Raw genomic sequence first — 23,600 nt, 5'->3', positions numbered from 1 at the left:
GACTGACTGGTGTCTGAGCAGCCTCCCCAGTATGTCCATCTGGGTAATGCGGATGGATAATGGGGAGCATGAGCCGCAGCCCCAGGAAGGTGCAAGGTGGGTTATTTAGGCTGGTGAAGGCATTTGCCAGGGTGCACAGGGCCACGAAGGGCCGGGAGGAGGCCGTACAGGCTATGGCGATCTCCTGGGGGAGCTCCTGTCTGTAGGGGAAACGAGTGACCGAGCGCCATGTCAGTGGGCCTGGCCCCTGAGCCCAGCCTGCTGTGTTTGCGTCCAGCAGAAGCTGGAGAGCAGCGTGCTGACCTCAGGGGAGGGGAAGAGCCTCACCATCCGGGGCAGCTCCGAGGACGCGCCAGCCACCCGCCTGCCCGCCCGGATCCGAGAGATCGTCGCCGAGAATCTGTCGGAGCAGGATAGCCCAGGTAGGGTTGTGGCAGTCCTGCCCCCGGCCGTTTCTCTTCTCCAGTGGTCACCAGTTCCTGGCCGTGCCCCCCTGGGCTGAGCCTTGGACTGTGGCAGTGCGTGGGTTCTGCCCTGCCACGCTAAACCACAGCCACCAAGGAGCGGCTTCTCCCTGGGTTCTCGGCTACCGGCCCTTGCCGAGTAGGGAGGCCCGGGCTGTGCCCACCTGATGACTGCACTGGTAGCTTGCCAGGAGCCTCAGGACCCAGCCTGGACGTGGTGGCGTGCGGCTGGCTTTGCGATATGCAGCAGCAGCTTGCAGAGACGAGACCCCGGTGTGCAATGCTCCGTCTGGATCCGAGCAAGCCAGCCGCATTGCATGCTGGGGCCTGGATTCCCCATCCCCCAGGCAATGGTGAATGTCACGTGCAACACCGGTGTGCTTGAAGGCTTGTGCCCCCTCCCCCAAAGCCTCCCTTACTGTGGGGGGGGGGGGGGCACCTAGGGCGAGCACATGTCCTGGTTTTATCGGGACAATCCTGATATTCGGGATTTGTCTTATATAGGCGCCTATTACCCCCCACCTCCTGTCCTGGTTTTTCACACTTGCCATCTGGTCACCAAACCGGGCCAGAGCTGGGCCACTGAGGACAGCTGGATTAGCCTTTTCAGTGCCCAGAACTGATGGAGAATCCCCACGACCCTGGGGACGTCCACTGCCAAAGGTGGCCACTGAATAAAGCAGCAGAGCAGTGCAGCCCAGGGAGGTGTTTGGACCCAGGAGCTACGGCTGCCTCGTACCTCATTTGATAACCCCCCCTCCAATGGGCCCCGCTTTCTTCTCATCTCGTGGACCCCAAGGTCCCTCTGTGTCCATCAGCCTCAATTAAGAATCTCCTCTGTGTTCGGTCCTGCCTCTGTCTCGCCACGAAGGGCTTGCCGTCTAGTGTTGTGTGTTGTGTTTGAGGGCTCCCTTGCAATTCCTGTTGTGATGCTGCCCCGGGCTCAGTAGGGAGAGGGCAGGGCTGGGCTGGTCCTGTCTCGCTCTGTGGCACCGATGGGTGTGTCACGTGGAACGTGGGTGGTCACCCATATGGCCACAGTCACTGGTATTGTTGATGTCATGGCCTTAAACTGGGGTGATCTGAACCCCTGGCAGGAAAACCACAGGGCTAGCTTCTTTCCCAAGCAGCCGCCTCTCTGTGGCTCTGGGGCGTGAGCCCCCAGCCGCACCTTCTGCCCCGCTCTGCTATGCCTCTTGCTCTTCTCCCCACAGCAGCCAGTCCTGGGGAGATGTCGTCGCTGCTCTCCCTCCAGGAGGAGAACCGTATCCTGCAGCAGGAGCTGTCCCGTGTCGAGGACCTGCTGGCACAGAGCCGGGCAGAGCGTGATGAGCTGGCCATCAAATACAATGCCATCAGCGAGAGGGTAGGTGTGAGAATCAACCTCCTGGGGGGGCATTCCTATCCTGATGGGGGTGGATGCGACCCCCAGGGTCTGTGTTCAGACAGGCACCATAGGATGTACTGCGGTAGCTCCCACTCAGCTGTGTCCTCAGGTAGAAACCCTGTGTGCTGGAAATGGGGCCCAGCAATGGGTGGGAGGGGGTCGTCACTGGAGCTGGGCGAAGCTTTTCATCAATGGTTTTTTGCCTCCCCCCCAAAAAAGTTAAGATTGAGGTCAGCTGAAACGTTCTGCAGATTCCCCTTGTTTTCACCAGAGTCCTTTGGCTGAAGTGTGTGTGTGTGTGTGTGTGTGTGTGTGTGTGTGTGGGGGGGGGGGGGGGGGGGGGGGGATGATTCTGAAAAAGTCCAAACGTCCTTTCGAAACTAAACAAAATTTTCAACTTCTCATTTTGAAACGGCCTCGAATTTTATTACGAACACGTGACAGGGAAATGCTCACTGGCGAAAGGCCACCTTTCTTCATTCGACCCACAACCGGTTTTTCCCGACTTTTCGATTTGCCAAACATTTTGAAAAATCTTGGTTTTCAGATGACCCAAAATGACTCTAAAACACCCCCCTTTTTTTTGGAATTGCCGGTGCACCGAACAATCTGTTATTTGCCCAGCTCTAGTCATCGTGCCTAAAACAAGAGAGAGCTTTGAGTCCGGGCCCTCCTTAATACGGTACAGCAAGGTGGCTGAGCCAGAAGAAACAACCCCCCTCCCCACAGGGTTTCCTGGGAGCCGCGTACTCTCTTTGGCCTTCTGCACCGGCGGTGATGGTGCCGTGACGGCGCATGTGCAGGAGGACCATGCAGTGGTGCCGGGGGCCCCGTGTGTTCTGGTTTGGAAGCAAATCTCCCGGGTTCACTTTGGTTTGGTGTTTGGTCTCGTGGGGTTGGCAACGTGGTGTCGGGATCCCCGTCACTTTGGGACTCTTCCCTGGCCGGGGTGCTCGGAACATCTCGGGGTGCTCGGAACCCAACGCTGCTGCATAAACACATTTAAACCAGCTGAGCCCTGAGATCTGGTTAGGAGCAGAGAAATGCTGCCCTCAGGCAGTCGTGCTCCTTTGACTCCACATCCTATGCTGGATCACGGGGTACATGGCAGCTGAGTTCCAGCTTCTAGTGCCTGTGTGCGGCATTTAAACTCGGCCCATGCCAATAAATGCTGAGGGGAGAGATGACTCCTCTTTGGTGCTTCTCCACAAATGCACATTGTTGCAGTGGTTTTGGCTGCTCCTGACTTGGTGGGGGGCCGTGTGCTTGCACGCCCAGCTGATCTCGAACTCCTGCTGAGTGGAAAGTCTCCACTCTCCTGCATGGAGGTGCTCACGGGGTCGAATGTTCACACGTCTCTCCTGGGCTGGAGCCCGTCATGCACTTAGGGTTCCAACCTCCCAGGATTGTCCTGGAATCTCCAACAATTAAAGATGAGTCTTTACTGAAAGATTATGTCACGGGATGAAACCTCCAGGAAGACGCCTGACCAAAACTGGCACCCCTGATGCACGTGCCGTGTTTCCCGTGTGCAGCGGCACGTCCGGGGCAGTGCCCCAGTGGAATGCCCAGCTTGGCTGTTTCCGAGCGAAGAAGCTGTGTGTGTTCTTGTCCACGCCAGGATCCCGGGCCTGTCTGGGCATGTTTTTGCAAGGAATGTGACCAGGGCCTGCTCGGACTTGCCCAAAAGGAAATGAAAGGCCTGGTGGCTAGTGGTTGGGGTAGCAGCTGGGGAGTGTCCTTGGCACTCACCTTGGGGGTGAGGTATTGACCCGTTCCCAGCACAGCCGGGCAGGCTGCTGGGCTTAGAGCACAGAAAAGGCCCTTCCAGGGACACTGAGTGTCTGATTTCAAACCGGCAACTACAGCCGAAGCTGAACCTTCGCTCTGAATCGCGCCCTTTGTGCCACCCTGCCACCGCGAACTCCCTGCAGGGGGGAGCTGGGACAGAGAGAGTCTCCCACTCCCGACTCCCGCCCGTCAGGCTGCTTGAATGGAAGTTTTGTTGCCGGATTTCTCTGAGTGCAGTAAAAAATCTGGGTGAAAAGCACAAGGTGCAGGGCCCCTTGGTGGGCAATCCTTGGCTGGCCCTGGGGTGGGCTGGAGAGGCGGTTGACGGCAGGGGGTAGCGAAGGAGAGGAGACAGAGGGATGGTGTGGAAGTGAGGTTGGTACAAAGCAGTGGCACCAATTCAGAGATTTCTTGAGGGCATGGGGGAGGGGGGGAGAATTCCAGTTCCACCTGCCAAGGACCCTGTTATGGTCCCTTGTCCTGCCTCCTCCCGTGGGACCCTGGCCTCTCCCCTCTCTGTTACTCAAACACTGCATGAGCGGTGCTGCTAGGAGTCAAGTCCTCGGCGGACGCCTCTCAGAACCGAGGCTCCATGCACTGGGTCGCGGCGCCATTTAGCCCGGCTGCCCCTCCAGCTGCATGGCGGGGTGGCCGGGTCAAATGTCAGCGTGTGGTGACCACGCAGCTGGAGCGATGCTCGGGCCACAGACGCACTGGTTTGGTACGGGACCACTGCTTAAAGGGGGTCAGTACCCTGGTGCCAGGGTCCATGGAAGTTTGAGCAAACCTCCCCCCAGTCCGCCCCCCAATTGGCACCACTACTGCAAGGCTGTGGGAAGACAGACAGCGGGGCAAACGTTCGTTCCCTTTGGCGTGACCGGCCCGAATGGCTGGGTGGTCGGAGAGAGGTTTTATCCCAGATGCTGTGTGGTCGATGCGTGCGGAGCTAAGATCTCTTTTCGATCTCATGAACGCTGGTGTCACGAACCGTGAGCTGGAAATGGGGCGGTGATGAGCCCAAGCGCCGGCCGAGCGATGGCAAATCCTTTCCTTCATGGCTAAGCGTGTGAGCCGTGGTTGTCTCGGCTTTGCTGGCCTGGGAGTGTTTCGCGTAGCTCCCTTCGGTGACTGGAGGCTGTGTGTCTGTCCTCATGGAAATATAATACTAAACCATAGCGCTTGTCTAGGACCGGTCATCGGTAGATCTCAAACCATGAAGTCAAGAACATTATCGCCTTTGTGCAGATGGGGAAACCGAGGCACAGACGGGGGGACGTGACTTGCCCCAGATTTCCCAGGGGTTGAGCCAGGAACAGAATGCAGGTCCCCGAGTCCCAGTCCCGTGCCTTATCCTCTAGCAGGCTCGCCAGTGGCAAACCTCCTCTTTGCTAGCCCAGCCCATCCCCGGAGGAACACCTTGCTTTTCTCAGTCGCTATTTCAGGTGCAGCCCTGGGTGACAGTGACCGGCAGGTGCAGCTGCTGTGGCCCCACGTTGACAGCAGTTGGGGATGGCGATGGGTTTCTCTCCATTTCCTACCGGATTAGTGTCCCCATCACGAAATCACCACCGCAGCTGGCATGAACTAGCCCCAGCTGTCAGCACAGAGGCCCAGGGCAGAGTGGAGCATGGCTACTGAGTGAGAGAGCTGAGTGCCACAGGGGTAGAGGTGAGGTCAACAGCAGGGTGGGGAAACCAGTGCTAAATGAATATAAAAACTAGGAGAGAGGCAAGCTAGAATCCCATGCCAGTGGGGAATTGTAGAGCATCACCCGGCGCCTTTGTATTCCAGACCCCCAAATTAGGGGGGTTGGTAGCATCTCCACACTTGTACCCCAGAAACCAGCCTGCTCTGGGTAGAGGGGAGCCTACCAGAGGCTTTGGCAGGAAGGCAGGAGCCCCCTCCCAGTTTTTCATCTTCTTTCTAGGGGGCATTTTGGGCTCCACACTGGACTCCCGGCAGCCCTGGTGTCCGTGGCAACGGGCGGAAGAATAGAAGGAATCTCTGGTTGCTAAGGCAGCCGTTGCTAGGGGAGATGGTAAACTTTGTTCACTCCAGAGCCTGAGCTTTTGAAACCGGACCCCTTTCACAGAATATTTAATCATCCTAATAGCGCGATGAGCAGAGAATCGGGTTGATCCGGACCATCGGGGTGGGATGGCCTCTCGGTCAGTTTATTCCAGGCTCCACCGAGCTGGGACAATACAAACAAGGGGAGACTTGAAAACAATTGAAATATCCTGGAAATACCGGCGGGCCCGATCTTGGTCCCACTGAAGGAAACCTCTTTGGGAGCAGGTTGGCTCTGCAGTTGGGAATCCTTTCCCCCCCAGTTTGAGTGGGAGGCACTGGAAAATGAAGGCTAAATGCATGAGGCTTGGCAACTCTGGCTTCTTGGGCTTGGGGAACTTGCTGGGCTTCTCTGGGGCCGCAGAGAGGAGCGTGAGGCAGTTTTGATGCACGTAACCCCTGTCACAAATGCAGCAACAAAATCCAGGGGATGCGACACTGAATGGGGAGTCGGAAGCCCTGGGTTCTGTTCCCAGCTGGGCCACTGACCTGCTGTGCTCTGTGCCTCAGTTTTCCCAGCTGTAAAATGGGTGCTAAGCTATTGCCTCGTCTTTGTAAAGTGCGTTGAGATGGTGGGAGGGCAGACAGCCCGATAAGCACTACGTGTTGTTGATGGGTTTTTATTTTATTGTACAATTGTTATCCTGCCCTTGTTCAAAATAATGGTTTAATTAGATTTTCACAGCAAGTAGGACGTCCATAAGCAAATAGGTGCAGGATCCAGGAGCCAAGCAAATGAGATGAACAGGACACGCAGCAAATCTGTATGTTTCAGGCTTGCATGTGGCTAGATGTAAGAGAGAATGTGTGAGACCAGGAGAAGAGGGATGGATCAGACAGAAAACTACGAATCAGTTATATTATTAGCTCTTCTCCCACACTTCTAATTTGTAGGATCTCAACATGCCTCGCAAATCTGGACCGACACCATTAACCTCATTGTACTGATGGGGAAACTGAGGCACAGAGCGGGACAGGGACAACCCCACGGTCACCAGCGGGTCACTGGGAGATCTGGGACTAGAACCCTGCTCTGCTTGGTTCACCTGATTGAACTGGAGAAGAGGCAGACTTGATCCCTTGGGGTTGGACCGGCTGCTGGCTCGCTAAAATCGTTTGCATTTTCTAAGCATAGAAACATTTCTATTTCTTTGTAAAGAAGGTGAAGTTGGAGAGTTAAACTTCCAGCCAGGCGCAGACATAAGCAGGTGCTCTTCTCTGTCAGAAGGCTCAGATTGGCACTGCACCCCCTTGACTGAGCATTGAATGCCCTCTCTGTCTAATCCATAGAGTTGCTGGAGCGCCAGTTACCGTAGGCTCTTGGCGCCATGGGCTGCAGGTGCCCAGAAGTGGAGATTGGAGGAGCGTTGCCACTGGCTGTTGAGATGCTGCCCCTTCTTCCCTGTGTTCGCAAGCTGTCCTCCTGGGCACTGCCCCTGGGGAAGTGACGCCAGAGCCTCTTGCTTTTAAACTACTTTGCCCGGAGTAGCAATAACGGCCTTTTCCCCTTCTCTAGACGTCAAGCACCTCAAAGCACGGCACGGACACAAGCGCCCTATGGGGTTGATGCAGATTGTCACGCCCACTTTACAGAGGGGGAAACCGAGGCAGAGCCGATCCACGTGTAAGGGTGTGACTATCCTTGACGTGTTCCTAGTGGGCCTATTGCTGATGCAAAGAGCGTTCCTGTAACCGGGCAAGTTTATAGACCAGGCACCTCCTGCAGAGGCAATATGCCCTGTCACGGTGTTGGGGGGCGGGGAAGCACCCTGCTCACGAACAACCCCCTCCGGCTGGCATGGATTGGTTCCGGGGGGAGGGGAAGGTGCTGTATCAAGACCCTTGAGGATGGAGAACCAGGGGGGATAATATCATTGGAGCCTTTTAATCCCAAACGAAACGGAGCCCATCTGAATCTCCCTAGCAACGCTGCTTGCGGTTCTGCACAACTCTCTCCGGCTGCCTCGCGGTTCTGCTGGCGCGCCGAGGAAGGGGCCTGGTGTCTGTCTGTCCAGGTCGAGGGCAGAGATTTCCCTGGCCAGCGGCTTCCACCTGGTCAGGAACAGGCTGCTCCGCAGACCCCCCCGGCACCGTGTGGGTCACGCGACCCGTCTGGGCCTGTGCAGGCAGGCAGGCCGGAGCAGTGGCATGCCGCGGGATGACGGTCGCTCTGTGCCTCGTCTCCGAGCTGCCCATTAGAATGTGAATGAGGCTCCAGGAGGCCGAGGGGAGACAATGCACAAGCTTTGCCCCGCCGGCAGCTGGATTTCTTAGCCTGGGTCTCGACGGCGCTGGGGCTTTGTGCATGGCTGGAGCGGGGAGGAGGAGGACTGTGCAAAGGACCTGGGCGCGCAGAGGTCTGGCGGCGCTGCCTGCAGGATGGAGCCTGAGGATCCGGCCCCCTCCGCGCCCCCCGAGGACGCCCCGGCTTATGTGAAGAAGCGAGTGGAGCGGGCAAGTGGCTGCAGCCTGGGCTACGCTGGGCTTGCCTGTGGGTGCTGGGGAAGGAGTGGGAGCTGCTGTGTGCCCTCGCAGAGGGATGCTAGGAGGGCGCTCGGGAGGAGGGGCGGGCAGGGGGTGGTTTTGGCCAGGGAGCTGCATGCCATCCCACTGGTCGTGGCTGCTCATCATTGAGTGGGTGCAAGAATCGACTTGCGTAGCCCCTCCCAGAGGTTGTGGGGTGCAGGCTGGCCTCTGACATGCCTTGCCCCAGGGAGCAGAGCCATGCTAGGCTGTGCCCGGCAGGGGCAGGGAGCTCTTTCCTTCTAAAAGGGGAGAGAAAGTGGGGGGTTCTTTAACCCACCCAGTTCCCTCCCTTCCTAGAGCCCGGTAGAGAGGGTCTGAGATCTCCCGGCCCCTCCTCCTGGCCTTGAAGAGCTCCCTGCAGTAGCTGGATAGTCCAAGCGCACTGAATGAGTTGCCCGCAGTCCAAATCGCTGGGCCCCTACCTTACGGTGACCCCCTGGGCCGGGTGGGGGTGACGGGGGTGGAGTGTGCTGGCCAGGAACGCCAATCCATTCCCCTCTCGTGGGACAGGCAGAGGGTTGGCAGGACCCCACTGGCTTTAAGTCTGTCCTGCATGTGTTGGCTGGGAAGGCAAAGTGGGGGTGGCAGGACCTAGAGATGGGCCCGGCAGCTGGTGGTGGGAGCTGGTGGCTGTGCAGAGGGTCAGCTCTCTGGGGAGGATTTTGCTCTGTGCACAGCAGCTGCTTGCTTGAAATCCAGCGCCGGAGGGATGATTCGGGGAGCCCTCTTTGTGCTGGCGGAGTTGATAACCCCCCGAACCAGAGTGGGCGCTGGGCCGGGCCACCACTCCGCAACGTGGGACAATTAGCAATTTTTGCTCTGGAGGTGGCCTAGATAGAGCTTAGTGGGTGCTCGGGGGGCGTTGGCAGAGCTGTGGTGGGGAGCCCAGGGCTGGGGTAGCAGGGGCAGCTGCAGGTGGTGACTGAAGCATCTTGCCAAAGCCGTATGGGGGGGAACCCAGGGCTGGTGTCTTGCAGCTCAGGACTGAAACACACTGGCAGAGCTGTATGTGCGAAGCTCGCACTGGCCTGTCAGATCAGCTGGTTGCGGGCAGGGGGCTGGTCTCTGTGCTGGCTTCCTCCTGGGTGTCTGTGCTCATGCTGTCTGTTTTCTGTCTCTCCACCTGCCTCACTGCCACAGCTCGAGGAGAGCTTGCGCCTGAAGGGAATGGACCCGGTGACCAATGCCGACGTGGGTATCCTGCAGTGGAAGGGGTAGCGAGCACATGCCCCTGTAACCCTGGGTTCCTCAAAATACTCCCCACTTCCCCAAGCCCCTGGCCAGTTGGGGTGCCTGGCTCCCCTAGGCGTTGAGCCCCTCTGATTGGAGTAACTGACGAGGGGCTTGGACCAGTTGCCTCCTGGCTGAATGTCCCACTCCGCTTCCCGGCAAAGGCAGCGCTCTCCTCCCCACGACGAAGCGGGAACCAAACCTGTCCCCCCACAGTTCTACCAAGCGGGATGACTGGGATGGGCCTGAGCCAGATCCGGCTGAACTCGGTGGAAAGGCTTCCCTTGGTTTCAGCGTGGTTCCGGCCCCGAGTTCCGACAGGTGCTGCTCGTGGCTGGTCCATCCTCTCGCGGACTGGACCGGAGCGAGGGCCCCTGCGCCCCTCGGGAGACAAAACTCCTGAGCCTCAAGCGTGGCAGCTTGTGAATCAAACATTAGCGTTTCCAGCTCCCGCTGCCTCGTCCGTTTAGCCTGGCCCTGTTTTCACACTAATGGAAGGAAGCAGACCCCATCCAGCCCGTGCTCGTGTGTAACACCTCTATGGACAGCTCTGTGGCGTTATGGGTCCTGTCACCATTGCTTTGTACTAGGAATCCCCACTGGAGGTTGGCTGGCCGGGGTGGGAGCTCCCTTACTGAGCTCCATGGGCATGTACGGGAGAGACTTTTATCTTCTGCAGCAAATCAATTAATGACCCCCCCCACCCATATATGATCTAGTTTTATCTGCCCTTGTTGGAATATGGGAATGGTATTTTAATGCTTATCAATGTGGCAGACGTCCCTAGACGTTACATTTCTCGTCAGTCGGCCAGTCCCACGTCATCCTGTGCTTACGCAGCCCCCGGCTCTCTCCACTTGCTGGGGAACCTTCCCCCCAGCCCTGTGCAGACAGGGGGAGCCTTGTTCACTCCAGCCTGTTGTTGACTCTGGGGTCATGCGAAAACACAGCTGATAATACCTGTATTGTGCCGGGCGTGATGTTGCCCTGGTGAGAATTGCAGGGTGCGTCCCGTGGCTCTCACTGTTTTCTTGGGCTAGCGACCCAGTTAGTCTGCAACCACTTGCAACAGATTCCAGACCCCTTTCCTAGCCTTTACAATTGCTGCCCCTGCGAGGGCCACGTGCCAAGCTGCATTGCTGCCGTGTATCCTTGCAGGCTTTGGTAGCCCACGAGGCTAGCTGTACATATTGGGCCTTTTTGGCATGCTTCTTTGCAAACAAAACATTTAGTTGCCGCGTCTTTGGGATCTGAAATTTGCATGCGAAAGTCAGTCTGCGCAGAGTCGCTCTGTTTGCGCTCAGATTCGCCTTCTGTTGGGGATCACAGTGCAGTGATTTTTGTCTCACCCAGGCCGGGGCCTGGTGCATGGCTTGCCATTGCTGTGTGCTGACGCACGGGAGGATTGGCTTTGCATGCCGCGTGGCTCTCTTGTGGTTGACAGCCAGGAAAGTGCATGCAGCTGGCAGCCCTTATGTCACCCAGCCCTTAGGCTGGGTCTGTGGAATGGTCCCAAGCACTGATCTCACAATGTCTTTTGCTGCGGAAGCTGGAGCAAGCCATCAGCTGGAGCTGGCAGGGGTTGGGCACCAAGCGCTTGGAAGTGATGGAGCTGAGGAGGAAGAACCAAATGGTAAGAAGCCTGGGTTGGCCTGGGATGGCCTCTGTTCTGTTGGCCGTCGGAGCAGAAGTGGATGCATGCTGTAATACGTTGTGTGTCTTGTAGATGGATAAGGTGGATGGAAACCAAGGCTTTAGCGAGGCAGTGCGACCTAGTGGATAGGGCATTGGACTGGGAGTTAGGGGACCAGGGTTCTATTCCTGGTGCTGCCGCTGACCTGCCTGTAACGCCTTCGGGAAATCATTTTGCCTCTCCGTGCCTCAGTTTCCCCTCCCACCATTTCTGCCTCATCTATTGAGACTCAAGAGGATAGAGACCGAGCTAAATGTGTGATCAGTGCTTAGCACGATGGGGTTCTGATCTCGCCTGGATTCTCAGTTATAACAGCGGCTACAGATAATAAGCCACTGGTATCTCAGACTCCAACACAGGGTGCATACCTAGCGGAATGCAGGGGACTGCTTTCAAGGCATGTGGCAGGCTGGAGGTAGTGGAGAACCATCAACCAGGGTGGCTAATTGGAGCTGCTGCAATAAGCTGTTGGCGGTGTCTTTGCCCCTCTCTGAGGAGTGGGGCGGGTGGCGTGGGGCTCAGACATATTCGGCTGGGTGGGGGTGCAAAGAAACCAATCCAGATCGGTGAGGCTGACATCTACGGTGCCGTCAGAACGTGATGTGACTCTGAGAGGCCTCAACTGCAGAGAAACAGTTTTTATACCTGACCCCGGTGCCAGTGGGTACCCGAAGCTCACGCCCACGGTGGAGGGGTGCTGCCAGGATAAATACACTGGTACTAATAGCACCGTCGGTTGCTGAGAACAAGAGAACTTCAACCGTCAAATCAGCCTCTTGCCGCTGATGGGGCGGCTTTGCACTTTTGCGCTTCGCTGGGGAAGGTGAGGCTAGACCAATCGGCTTCACTTTCCAGTCCTGCTCCAGCACAAAGTCTGTTGAGTGCGAGATTCCTTCCCGTGAGCTAATAGTTCAGTAACTCTCCTTCCTCCGCTTGCCTGGGCAGACAGCCCTCTGGACCAGGGAGGATCTGCAGAGGCAACAGAAAAAGAAGAGTCCCGGGGCATTTCTGTGCCAAGGTGTTTTCACTGAAATATGTCGACGATCCTGCCTCTTCATATTCGTTTTTTTGTAGATCTGTGTTTCTGCCTAAGCTGCTTGATGTTTAGTTCGATTGCAAGTTCTTCAGGGCAGGGGCTGTGTGTGTGTTCTCTGTTTGTACAGCACCTAGCACCGCGGTCCATGACCGTGGCCCGTAGGTGGTACGGCAATACAAAAAGTGATAACGCTGTTGTCCCTTGAACCCTGCCCCGGCAGCGGGTTTCTACAGAGCATTCATTCAAAGAAGCTGAGCATTGTGGCTCCCGTGGGAAGTCCTGGATTCTCAGGGGGGCGAACCCTGCCAAACGGGACTTGGGGATGGGATGGCTCGGGGCTAGATCTTGTGTGCAGGAGGCCGGTTGGAACGCGTGTCTGCAGTGACCCCTTTCCCCCCATCTCTCCGGGCCTAGCTGGAGCAAGCCCTGCGGCTGGAGACCGGGGAGCGAGAGCGGGAGTCGCTGGAGAACAAGAGCCTGGCCCAGCAGAACATCGAGCTGCGCCGCCGCCTGGACGAAGAGCAGGCTGCTTACAAACGCAAGCTCCAGGCCTACCAGGAGGGCCAGCAGCGGCAGGCGCAGCTCGTCCAGAAGCTGCAGGCTAAGGTGAGTCTCCTGCACCGGACAGGCGGGGATCGTCTCTTGAGAAGGCGGCACGCGCCCCCTCTGAGTGTCTGCACTGCCGTCGGGAGGGGGAAGCATGAGGAGCTAGCTCTGATCTAGTGAGAGCCATGCGCTGCAGTCACACCTCCTGACTGCAGTGTAGACGCGCCCAGGGAGGCCCGGGCTCGGAGAACGCCAGCGAGGACAGAGCCGTAGGCCATGCAGTGACCGGGGAGCGTCTCTCTTCAACGAGCTGCTCCGTCGCCTGGGGCTCCCCGTCAGATGAAGGGCGGTGGGGCTTGGAGGGGGGGGAGCAGGGGTTAGTGGTGGGAGAATTAGGGCCCCGCTGGACGTTGCTGAAGATTCTCAGCTTGTGGGGTGGGGAGGCCAGTCTCGGAGGTCCCCTGCCCACCCCCGGCTAGCAGGGACTGCAAAAACGCCTCCGCTTTGAGTCTAGATAGCTGAACATAGGAGCTAGCGACATAGGCAGGGTGGGATGGGCCTGCAGTGGGGGGGTCAGCATTTCAGGGGTGAGGGGCCTTGCAGGGCACAGTGGGTGTGGCCAGGAGGGCGGGGCCAGGGCACTGTGGGTGTGGCTGGGAGGGCGGGGCCAGGGCACTGTGGGTGTGGCCAGGAGGGTGTGGCCACGACACTGTGGGTGTGGCCAAGAGGGCGGGGGCCGTCCTGGGAGAGGTCGGGCAGCTCGGTGGTTGTGTTTTCCTTGTGCCCGCCATGCGCCCACAGGGCGAGGCTGCCGGCGGGTTCTGAGCGGCGGCACTTCCCGCAGGTTCTCCAGTACAAGAAGAAGTGCGGGGAGGTGGAACAGCAGCTGCTGGAGAAGTCAACCGAGCTGGAGCAGCAGAGACTCACGGTGAGCATCCCCAGTGGCCCGTGCCCTCCTGCCAGTTCAAAGCCTGACAGACGTCATGCCCACTAGCAAAATGATATCCCGGGCTGGGTCCTCGTCGGTGGGATTGAACCGGCGCCCTCGGGATCTCACAGTGGGACACGCAGCGCCTGCCTGAATGGACCATGGAGACTGATGGGTGGAGGGGGTCCAGGCAGGGCGGGGGTGGCGTCTGGGGGGGCTTGCCCCACGCTGCCCTTCTCCATCCCGTGGCTGAAGGGGCGGCATCTTTCACCAGGGCCCCCAGTCACCTGCTAACCGGCCATTGCCTGCTCCCTCCTCCAGAGCCGGCTGGACATGACGGACTCGCGCCTGCGCCAGGACGAAGAGCACAGCAACGACCTGGAGAACGCACTCATCCGGCTGGAGGAGGAGCAGCAAAGGTGTGTCAGCGGGGGGCGGGGGGGAAGGAGTGCCTCTCTAAAGCTGGCCCTTGGAGAGCTCCTGGCCACGGGGTCTGAGGTGCATCCTCTGAGCCCCAGGCTACCGGGCCTCGATTGCCCCTTCTGCCTGGCTGGGCTCTGTGCAGGGCTGGGAAAACGAGGGAGCAGCTTCCCCGGAGCCTGGGCTGCTCCAGGCATCTGCCATTGGAGTTGGTGCTCTAGACCCGGCACATCATTTCTCTGTCTGCCCTGCAGCTGTGCCACGGGGGGCCGTGATCCCGGCAGACTTCAGCAGCTCGGCAGGGTCCGGCTGGGGTAATATTTGGACAGGAGTGCCTGGTGGCTGCAGGCCGTGGTGTCGATGGCTCAGGCACTAGGTTGTAACCCACCCCCCCTCTCACCCCGCACTTGGGCTCATTGTAGATCCCCTGGTGCTTCGCATGAGTCCGGGTGTTACCCCAGCGTCACGGCCCAATTCCCTGCCAGGTTGTTACATTGGGCTGCCCCAAATGCCCTCTGCAAATTTGATTGGAGGGGCGCTTTTCTTGCTTCCTGTTGTGTGCTGCTTCCACGCTGCACCCCAGAGGTAGCTGCCTGGCAGCGGTGGGCAAACCGATCCCTGTATGTCCCTTACTGACATGGGGTGAGGCTGGAAGGCCCTAGAGTGGGGCCGTGACTGTCTTATTCTGAATGACTTGTTGGGATTTTGGTGGTTTCTCTGAGTCTCAGAGAGCTGCGATCGCGGGGCCCATCATCGACATCGGGCCCTTCTCCCCACGCCAGAGTCGGTCCCTTCCCACCTGTTCGTGGGCCCCTCGTTTCCTTCTCAGCCCCGGCTCCCTTGGTGCTGATGCTTCCGCCATGCCCCTGTCTGCAGGAGTGCCAGCCTGGCCCAGGTCAACGCCATGCTGCGGGAGCAGCTGGACCAGGCCAACACCGCCAACCAGGCCCTCAGCGAGGACATCCGGAAGCTGACGACTGACTGGACCAAAGCTCGCGATGAGCTGGAGCAGCGGGAGGTGGAGTGGCGGCGAGAGGAGGAGGTTAGGGCCGTGGAGATTCAGCGCAGCCCTGCTTGGCCCGGGTCGTCCTCCCCTGTGCCTGCCCATCACCGGGGCACTGCCCCGCTGGGCGGAGACAGATCTGCATGCACGCTGCCGGGGCGGCTCACGCTGGCCCAGAGAGGCAGCGGCTCCGTCGTAGGCCATGCAGCACAGTGCTGGGAGCCGGCTGTCGACTCCTCCCGTGGCCCAGTCTCTGGGGAGGGTTCGTCAGGAACCCCAGCACGCTGTTTGCTCCAGCCTCCCCTGCAACTTCCTTTTACCATCGGTGGGAACCAAGGCTCTCTGCTCCGGTCCTTTCCGTGCATCGCCCCAGAGGTGGCTGCATTTCAGTGGTGCTGTCTGTGCATAGCTGGGTCAAGCCCTTTGTGGGGGGTGTAGCCTGATTTTGGGTGTTTTAGTGATCTGAATGGGTTATGGGCTCGCCAGTTGCTCTGGTCAGAAGATAACGAGGTTCTTGTTCCGGAACCAGGCTTCAGAAGAGTTTTATAGGGACCCCGGGGTGCAGAACAGGGAGGTTCACAGTGATAGCCAAATCTGTATAATTTTGTATTAAGGTAACATAAAATGATAGACAAATGATTGATATAAAGAAAACGAATAACTAAATGGGTAACGGATAATACCATTTTAATTCAGAGACTCCTGTGATATGTATCTTTCTACGGTATGCTTTGCATTAATATACTCACACCCGTCCCTGAGACCTGGCTGAGAGAGATGTTTGATTTCTCAGCTCTCGAGTAGAGGGGCGGAGCAGGCCGTGCTCGAGGGCTAAGGACTATATGGCTAAGACCGACACCACAAATAATACTAAGTACAAAGAACAACATTTTAACGCTAACTAACAGAAGCTTCAGGCAGGAGTAGCTGACGATCCAGCGCCCCCAGTAGCACGATTTGCCACTTCTTATGCCCTGAGAACGTGGGTTTTTCTTCTAAGTCCAAACTTGGATTTGTTACCCCCAAATGATTCGGGCATACCTCTTCTACGGGCTGGCAAGTTCGTGCGGATTAATGGCGTATCCACATCCGTTCCAGATGGTTCCAGGCAGTTTGTTTATTTCACCTCTGTTATTTTTGGCCCTTTTGTGGGTTCTGTGGCGTACCTGTGAAGTTTACTTGGGGCACAACCTGTGACAGCCCCCCCCTGTTTTGATGCCTCCTGACTTATCTAGGGTAAAGGTTATAACCGTATCTGTCTCATCCTTTAATTACTTACCTGGGCCAAAGGTCCCGACCATATGTATGCTACCGACCTTAGCTTTCATACAGGCTGTGGCCTGTGGGTACCTTGCGTTACAGCTAAAATACTTTAATATAAATCTATAACCTTATTATAATCAGACAACCAGACTTAACTCTGTAAGGAAAGATCTACATGTGTATGCAAGCAAGCAGGCTCATCCTATAGGCTGCAGGGGAGGGGGCCTGCAGGATCAAAAGCTCTGTGTAAACTCAGCTCTTACTAGAAGCCGAGCCTGGAGCTGCCACTGAGGTCAGCAGTGGCTGCGCCCAGCCCGCAGACGGGCCGCGCAGAGAGTGGACGGCTGTGCCCTGTGCCTCCCCGGCGGGCGCCGGCCGTGTCCTGCAGCGCATTGCTCTGATGCAGCGAGGGTGGGGGGGGTGTGCCTGGGGCGGGAGATCCGGCTGCCACCGATTCTCCTCTTCTCTCCCCTCCCAGTCGTTCAACGCCTACTTCAGCAACGAGCACAGCCGGCTGCTGACCCTCTGGAGACAAGTGGTGGGCTTTCGGCGCCACTTCAGTGAGATGAAGACCATGAGCGAGAGGTCAGGAGGGCAGGGGGGGCAGAGCGATGTGTGTGTGTGGGGCTGGAGGTTGCTGCTGGGCTTGGGAAAATGACCTGAGCTGCCCAGACCCTTGTGGCTTACAGCGCCTCCTTCAGGATCCCTGTGAGAACGGCCTGCGTGTGGAGGACATAAAATGCAGCAGCCCTCACGATCCCCCAGGCACCCCCCAGAGAAAACCGTTAGCCTGCCCTGGGAGCCAGGTTTTCTGCCCGGCCTGAATTCTGCTTCTCTGCCTGCTCTGCCTAGGGGCCTATGCTGTCCCCTCCCAGGTTCTAAGCCCCAGGTTTGAAACACTCGGGCTCCCGCGGATTTAGGTTCCAGCCAGGTCACCTTGGAGGAAGGAGCCCTGCAGCTTACGGGGCATGGTGGGGTTCTGCAGATCCAGCAGCGTGGGCTTCTCGGGGTGCCAGGCCCCTGGAAACGCCCTCTCTTTGTGCCTCCGGTGCAGAGATCTGTCGGAGCTGAGCAACGAGCTGTCCCGGTCCAGCCGGTCCATCCACGCCTCCTGTCTGAACCTGAGCAGCAACCTGCGGCTGTCGGAGAGCAGCGCCAGCGCCACCCTGGAGAAGCAGGCTCTGCTGCTGGCCCAGCTGGAGGAGCAGCTGAAGGACAAGGTGCGCGACATGATCCAGCTGCAGGTCCGGTGTGACACGGAGAAAGCGGAGCTCAGCAACAGGTATGGACGCCCTCGGTCAGGGCCAGCATGCCAGGCCCTGAGCCTTGGACCTCACCGGGCTGGGAGAGGCCCTGTGCATCCCTGGGAAATCAGGGGACGCTGCACCTCCAGCAACCCTTGGAGATCCTTGGCTTGGTGGGTGGGGCTAGTGGGCTGAGCATATCCCGCTCACGGGGGAAGGCAGGGTGAGGGCGCCAGCCAGGGCCGAGAGAGTGGGGCTGGGGAGTTAGACTCCCAGGGTGCTGTCAGCACAAAGCATCTGAATCCCTGGAGCAGACCGCACTGAACATAGTGCAGCAAACCCCTCCCGAGCACAGCTGGGATTCCAGGGATCATGCCTGTGAGTTCTGGTCCTGTGCCGTAGATAGTGCAGGCACCTGGCCGTTCCTCTGCTCGCCCTGCTTGTCCTGACCACCCACCCTCCCTTGCTCCAGGATCGCGGAGATGATGGCGACCGTGGAACGCTTGAAAGCCCAGAGCTCGGAGAAGGAGAAGACGATCGAGACGCTGACCCAGAAGCTGGAAAATCTGGTGAGAGGCTCAGCGGCGTCCGTGACTTGGCTGGCTCCTGCAGGAGACGGAAGCACTTGAAATAGTGATTCGTCGGCAGAGCTGCCCGCTCTGTCCTGGTCAGCGGCGTGCCCGTGCTCAGGGGAAGGGCTCCCTCAGAGCCTGACGCTTCCCCACATGATGGGGCTGATCACAACCCAGCCTTGGGCCTGATTGGCACAGCTGAGAGCCGGAGCCGGGAACCAGCCATTGAGCAGACGTGGGGGTCACGGGCGCCTCCTAGCTGACGCGGCGTCTCTGGTTTCAGGAGACCATGCGGGTGCAGGAGCAGGCAGCGGTGGAGGCCGAGGAGATCGAGGCCTTGCGGACGGAGTCGGAGATGCTCCAGCAGACACTGCGAGACCTTGCTCAGGTACAGGGCGGGCGGATCCCGTGAGCAATGCTGGGTTCTCTGACTTGTGGGGATTTAGTCACAGAGTCACAGAAGTTACAACCACCAGATCATCCAGCCCCCTTTCCTGTATGGCACAGGCCATCAGCACCCGCACATTACCCCAACAGTGGAACGAGAGCAAAGTTTACAGCCCATGGGAGACCAGATTGTTTATGTGCCACAGGCAGAGAACAGGAGCCACCGAGGTGCACCAGTGTCTGAGGCTTCCGCAATGGCAGGAAACTGATCAGTGAGATATACCTAGGTAATGCTGGCAAGTGATCTGAGCCCCACAGGCTGCAGAGAAAGGCAGCCCCACCACCAGGTCCCTGCCAGTCTGACCTGGGGGAAAAGATCAGGGAGAGGCGCTCCGTACCCACCCAGCAGAGTGGCAGGGCAGCGAATGGCTCGCCGGCAGGGGGGAGCTGCCCCTCTTCAGAACAAGCTGTTTTTTCGGAGTCATCAGGGGCTGGATTTAAAAATCCAGTTCGAGTCAAACCGAAGCAAAAAGGTCTTCACGGTGTTTTTTGTCCACTTGAAAAACTAAAAAAAAAAAAAAAAAGGTTATAAATGGACCCAAACCGTTTTGAGTCGACTCAAAATGATTTTTTTTTTAAATTTATTTTGCGGGGAAGTAGGGGGGGTTGTTCCCCATTTTGAAGCTGGCAACATTTTGAAACTGTGACGAGAAAGTCCCACCCAGACTTTTTGAAATGGTCGGAAGGAAGCGTTGACTCTACGTTTTCTATCCGTCAGCTCGCCCTGAATCCGGGCTGGAGTTCCGGGCCCCAAAAGTTGTTGACGGAAAAAACCAATTTGTTGGGAAAATGTTGTCCAGCTCCAAGCAGTCTTGGCGTGACGGCTCTGTCCCCCTCTGCAGGCCTCTCCTCCCTCCCGCCAGCTCGCTGTGTCCCGGGCGACGGGAACATAGAAAGTGGCTCGGCATTCACGTGTCTGTACCCAGCGGCTCTCCGTCCTCTCTCCTCCGCAGGCCGTCCTCTCGGACGCCGACAGCGCCATCCAGCTCACCGGCACTGAGCGAACGGCGGACATTTCGGACAGCGATGCCACAGGATTCAGCCTGCGGGGCCTCTCCTCCGGCTTTCGCACCCCGTCCCCGCTCCGGCGCTCCTCCCCCCGGCGCAGCTCCTCGCCCCGGCGCAGCCTCTCGCCGGCCTTTTCCGACTCCACGCTGGCGGTGGTGCACTCCGCCTTGCAGAAGAGGCAGCTGCAGGTGCAGGTGAGGGGACGGTAGCCGCCGGCGCACATGGCCGCGGGATTCCTTCATGGCCGTGTCCCAGCCCTCGATGGGCCACCCAGACCTGCTCCCGCTCCCCAGCTCTGTGAGGAATGGGGCTGCTGAGCCAACAGGGCCAGCTGTGGGGTGATGGCTGTTGGGGCTGCATTTCTGTGGGGCTGTCTAGGGAAATGGGAAGGAACGGGATTGCTAGGGGGTTCCTCTGCTGAGGAATGGCGGCCTGGGCTGGGAACCTGTGGCGATATTTTTGCCTTGCAGGAACTAGGATTCTGTGGAGGGGGGTTTGGCTACGGCGGGATTCCCATGGGAGTCTTCTGGGGGTGAGATGGGAATCGCAATGAGCGTAGCCAGCCCTGCGGGGCGCCTGGGTGGCGGCAGCAGTGTGGGGCGTACCGGGGGGGGCGTATCACCCAGGGAGAGGGGCTGACTTGTCGGGGTTTCGGCTAGGACCTCCGTGGCAAGTATGAGGCCATCCAGGAGCTGGTGGGCTCCCTGAAGAAGCAGCTGGGGGCGAGCGATACCGAGCGGCGCTCCCTGGAGCAGAAGATCCTGCAGCTGAAGGACGACGTCGACGGCTCCTTGCGGGCCAGGGATGATGCTGTGCGGGAGGCCAACCGCTTCCGCTCCTCGGCTGAGCTGCTGGGCAGGTACTGCCATGGGCCCGTCTCCCGGTGCTCCGGGGCGTCCTTCCTGACCGTGGAAGCGGGTCATTTTGTTCCTTAAAGGCTATTCAGCCCACAGAAATCTGTCTGTCTCTGCCTGTCTGTCTGTCAGTGAGAAGAGCGCCCTCGAGAGAAGCCTGCAGGCCTTACAGCAACACATGGACGCCCTGCGGCAGGAGAGCGAGAAGCTGCAGCTGGCCAACGGCGACCTGCAGCGGCAGCGGGACCACCTGGAGGACGAGAAGGAGGACATCACGAAGGACCAGGAGCGGGCGCAGAAGGAGATCGAGCGAGGGTGGGTGGGGGGAGAGTGGCCGGCTGGGTGGGGGGCCCCAAGCATGGAGGAGAGAGCAAGCTGTGAGAGGGGCTCCTCTGTAGCTACCCCCCTCCAGTGACAAGCATCCTCGCCCGGTGCTCCTACGTGCCAGACCTTCCTCCCCAAGGCTAGTTGACAAGCTGGCTCGTGGGTTGGGTGTTAAAGGACGCTGCTCGGTGTTTGATGCCTCTCTGTGTCCTGCAGCCACAAACAGCGGGAGCAGCTGGAAGTGAAGAAATCCAGTCTGAAAAAGGAGCTGATCCTAGTCAAGGAGACTTTGAACAGAGCCACCTTGGAAAAGGAGGTGTCGGAGAACGAGAAGGCGGCGATGGCGGAGGCTCTTTCCAAGGTAGGTCTTTGCTCCATGAGTGGCACTAGGGGCTCGTGGGACCGGGGGAAAGGGGACAGGTATTAGAGTTGGGCTCAGGAGTAGCTGTTGGACTGGCTGGGATGGATGCGTCTGATGGATAATGCTATGGTAGCATCGCTGGTTGTTCCACTTCCGATCTGCAGATCTGTTTTAAATGCTGCTCCCCCGGAGATCTTGACTGAGGATGCTTCCCCCTCTAGTGCCTCTTGTCAAACCAAGCTTCACAACTGCCTGATCCAATGGGCAGACGCTGCACCCATTCTAGGGGGGAGCACGGCCTAGTGGTTAGAGCTCAAGACGAGGCGGCAGGATTCCTGCGTTCTGTTGCCTGTCACGCTGACCACCGCTGTCTCATTGTACTCCCCCTCTGTCTGTATCCCCCTGTTCTCTCTTGTCTTATACTTTGATTGTCAGCAATTCGGGGCAGGGACCATCTTGTTCTGTTGTGCACCTACCACAAGGGGTTCCCAGGCCATGGTAGTACAAAGAATTAGTTAACGACAGATCTGCTGAGGGCTCTTGGACAGGTCACTTGCCTGCTCTGCTTCCTCTGCCAAAGTGGGAGAATGATACGCAGGTGGTGTAGCCTGGGTGAATATCTAGACGGTGCTTGGAGGTAGTCTGAGGTGCAGAGGGACTTGCCTGAGGTCACGGAGCGAGTCAGTGGCCGAGCCGGGAATAGACCCTGCTCTCACCATTGGAGGGCGCTGCGTTTCTTGCAGTCCATTGGCTTTGTTTTAGGCGTGCAGCATTGGGACTGGGTGGGGGGGCCGCCCAAGGGCAGAGGGAGCGGTCCTAGCCCTCCGCGCCGGTCTAGCGCGATTCATACCCGCGGCTCCTCCGCCGCCGGCGTCGTCTGTCTGCGTCCTCCCCTGCTGGGCGGATTGTAGCCAGCAGCTCTCTGCTCCCTGCCCCGGGGCCCCTCGGGAACAAGCCGCGTCAGTGACCCTGGCCGCTCTGGCCCGTGTTCCCAGGCGGAGGTGAGCCGGGCCGAGCTGGAGCTGGCCGCTCACAAGTTGAAGGCGGAGGAGGCCTCGCTGCGCGACTCGCTGTCCAAGATGAGCGCCCTGAACGAGGGGCTGGCCCAGGATAAAACCGAGCTCAACCGGCTCGTCAGCCAGGTGGGTGCCACCCGGAGCCCGGCAGTGGGTCCCCTGGGCTGGGCACTTTGAGCGTGGCGAGCGGCCCCCCTCAGTCTGCGGAGAGAAAGGGCGTCTGCCTGAATCTCTGCTCTTCCATGGAGGACAAGCCCCTCGCCCCGTCTGTCCTAAACGGACGGAGGGCTGGGCTGGCCCGTGGCTCCTTCCCATGGGGAGGGATCCAGGGGTTGTGGGCGGGATGACGAAGCCCCTGGAGGAGGAGATGGGCCGGGGGTGAGCAAGGAGCTGTGGGGTGGGGGGCTGTGTGTCCAAGGCAGGTGACGGTCTCTCCTGCCCCGGGCAGCTGGAGGAGGAGAAGGTGGCCCTGCTGGGGCAGAAGCAGGAGGTGGAGCAGGAGAAGGCCTCGATCCGGGACGAGCTGGTCCGGCTGGAGCAGGAGAAGCTGGAGCTGGACACGGAGAGGCACGGGCTGGACCAGTCCCTGCAGGATGCCGAGCGGAGCCGGGCGAGGCTGGAGCGGGAGCTGCTGGCCGTGCAGAAGGAGAGGGCGCAGCTGCAGGAGCAGCTCGGGCAGGTAGGGGCGTGGGAGCCGCAGGGGTGGGCGTGCGCTTGGGGGGGGGTGCACGTGGGGCTCGGTGCTAGGAGCTGTGGGGGTGCTAGGAGGCGGGGTCAGGTTGCAGGTGCTGGGAGTCAAGGGGTGCTGGGAGCCGGGGAGGCAAATGCAACAAATGAGAGGGGTCCCTCTAAGAGGAGACGCAGCACGGCTCCCTCCCTGCTAGGGGGCTGGGTGCCCAGGGCACAGCCCTGGCAGAGGCCTCCCCTCCAGGCTCAGCCCAGCCCGTTGTCCCCTCCCCGCCAGCTGTCCCGCCAGAGGAACGCGGCCAGCGAGGAGCTGGGGCAGGCGCGCCGGGAGCAGGAGCGGCACGGCGAGGCCCTGCTGCGCGCCGCCAGGGACAAGGAGGGGCTGATGAAGGAGAAGGCCAGCCTGGTGGTGCAGCTGGCTGCCTCGGCGCGGGAGAACAGGGGGCTGGCGGAGGAGATCGCTGGGCTCAGGTACGGTTCGGGCGGGCCAGGAACAACAGGGTCCCTCCTGCGGCTGGGTGCCGGGGGCCCCTGGACTCTCTCTTCCCACGGGTGCCGTGAATGGGGATCCCTCTCTGGGCACCCTGCCTTTGGGACCGCCTGCGCCCATCCTGGAGTGACTCGGCGCTCTGGGGAGAAAAGAAGGGTTCCCCTGCACCTGTTCTTGGCGGCAGGGCCAGCCTGTGTCTCCTCTCCCCTTGCCATGGCCAGGCTGTCTCAGGCGCTGTCC

At 59.2% G+C, this 23,600-nt stretch overlaps 1 protein-coding gene across 1 annotated transcript in view; it reads left to right on the top strand.

The window, feature by feature from the left end:
• Positions 1-365: 365 nt before the first annotated feature.
• The window catches only part of CROCC (ciliary rootlet coiled-coil, rootletin), a 46,462-nt gene continuing 23,227 nt past the window's right edge, over positions 366-23,600 (top strand). The window contains exons 1-17 of the mRNA XM_067567575.1: positions 366-422; positions 1,679-1,830; positions 12,612-12,803; positions 13,588-13,671; positions 13,993-14,090; positions 14,968-15,133; positions 16,836-16,942; positions 17,412-17,639; positions 18,074-18,170; positions 18,457-18,561; positions 19,574-19,822; positions 20,288-20,487; positions 20,615-20,797; positions 21,023-21,167; positions 22,163-22,309; positions 22,632-22,862; positions 23,148-23,341. Of these exons, the coding sequence (XP_067423676.1) occupies positions 1,696-1,830; positions 12,612-12,803; positions 13,588-13,671; positions 13,993-14,090; positions 14,968-15,133; positions 16,836-16,942; positions 17,412-17,639; positions 18,074-18,170; positions 18,457-18,561; positions 19,574-19,822; positions 20,288-20,487; positions 20,615-20,797; positions 21,023-21,167; positions 22,163-22,309; positions 22,632-22,862; positions 23,148-23,341 (2,561 nt within the window). The 5' untranslated portion in view covers positions 366-422; positions 1,679-1,695. The remainder of the gene's footprint in view (positions 423-1,678; positions 1,831-12,611; positions 12,804-13,587; positions 13,672-13,992; positions 14,091-14,967; positions 15,134-16,835; positions 16,943-17,411; positions 17,640-18,073; positions 18,171-18,456; positions 18,562-19,573; positions 19,823-20,287; positions 20,488-20,614; positions 20,798-21,022; positions 21,168-22,162; positions 22,310-22,631; positions 22,863-23,147; positions 23,342-23,600) is intronic.

This window comes from Emydura macquarii, unplaced genomic scaffold (assembly GCF_026122565.2).
Source record: "Emydura macquarii macquarii isolate MOO-44397 ecotype Brisbane River unplaced genomic scaffold, CSIRO-AGI_Emac_v2 contig_2768, whole genome shotgun sequence".
NCBI classification, from domain to species: Eukaryota; Metazoa; Chordata; order Testudines; family Chelidae; genus Emydura; species Emydura macquarii.
Note: the sequence above shows the minus strand (reverse complement) of the source record. Positions and strands in the feature narration are given on the sequence as shown.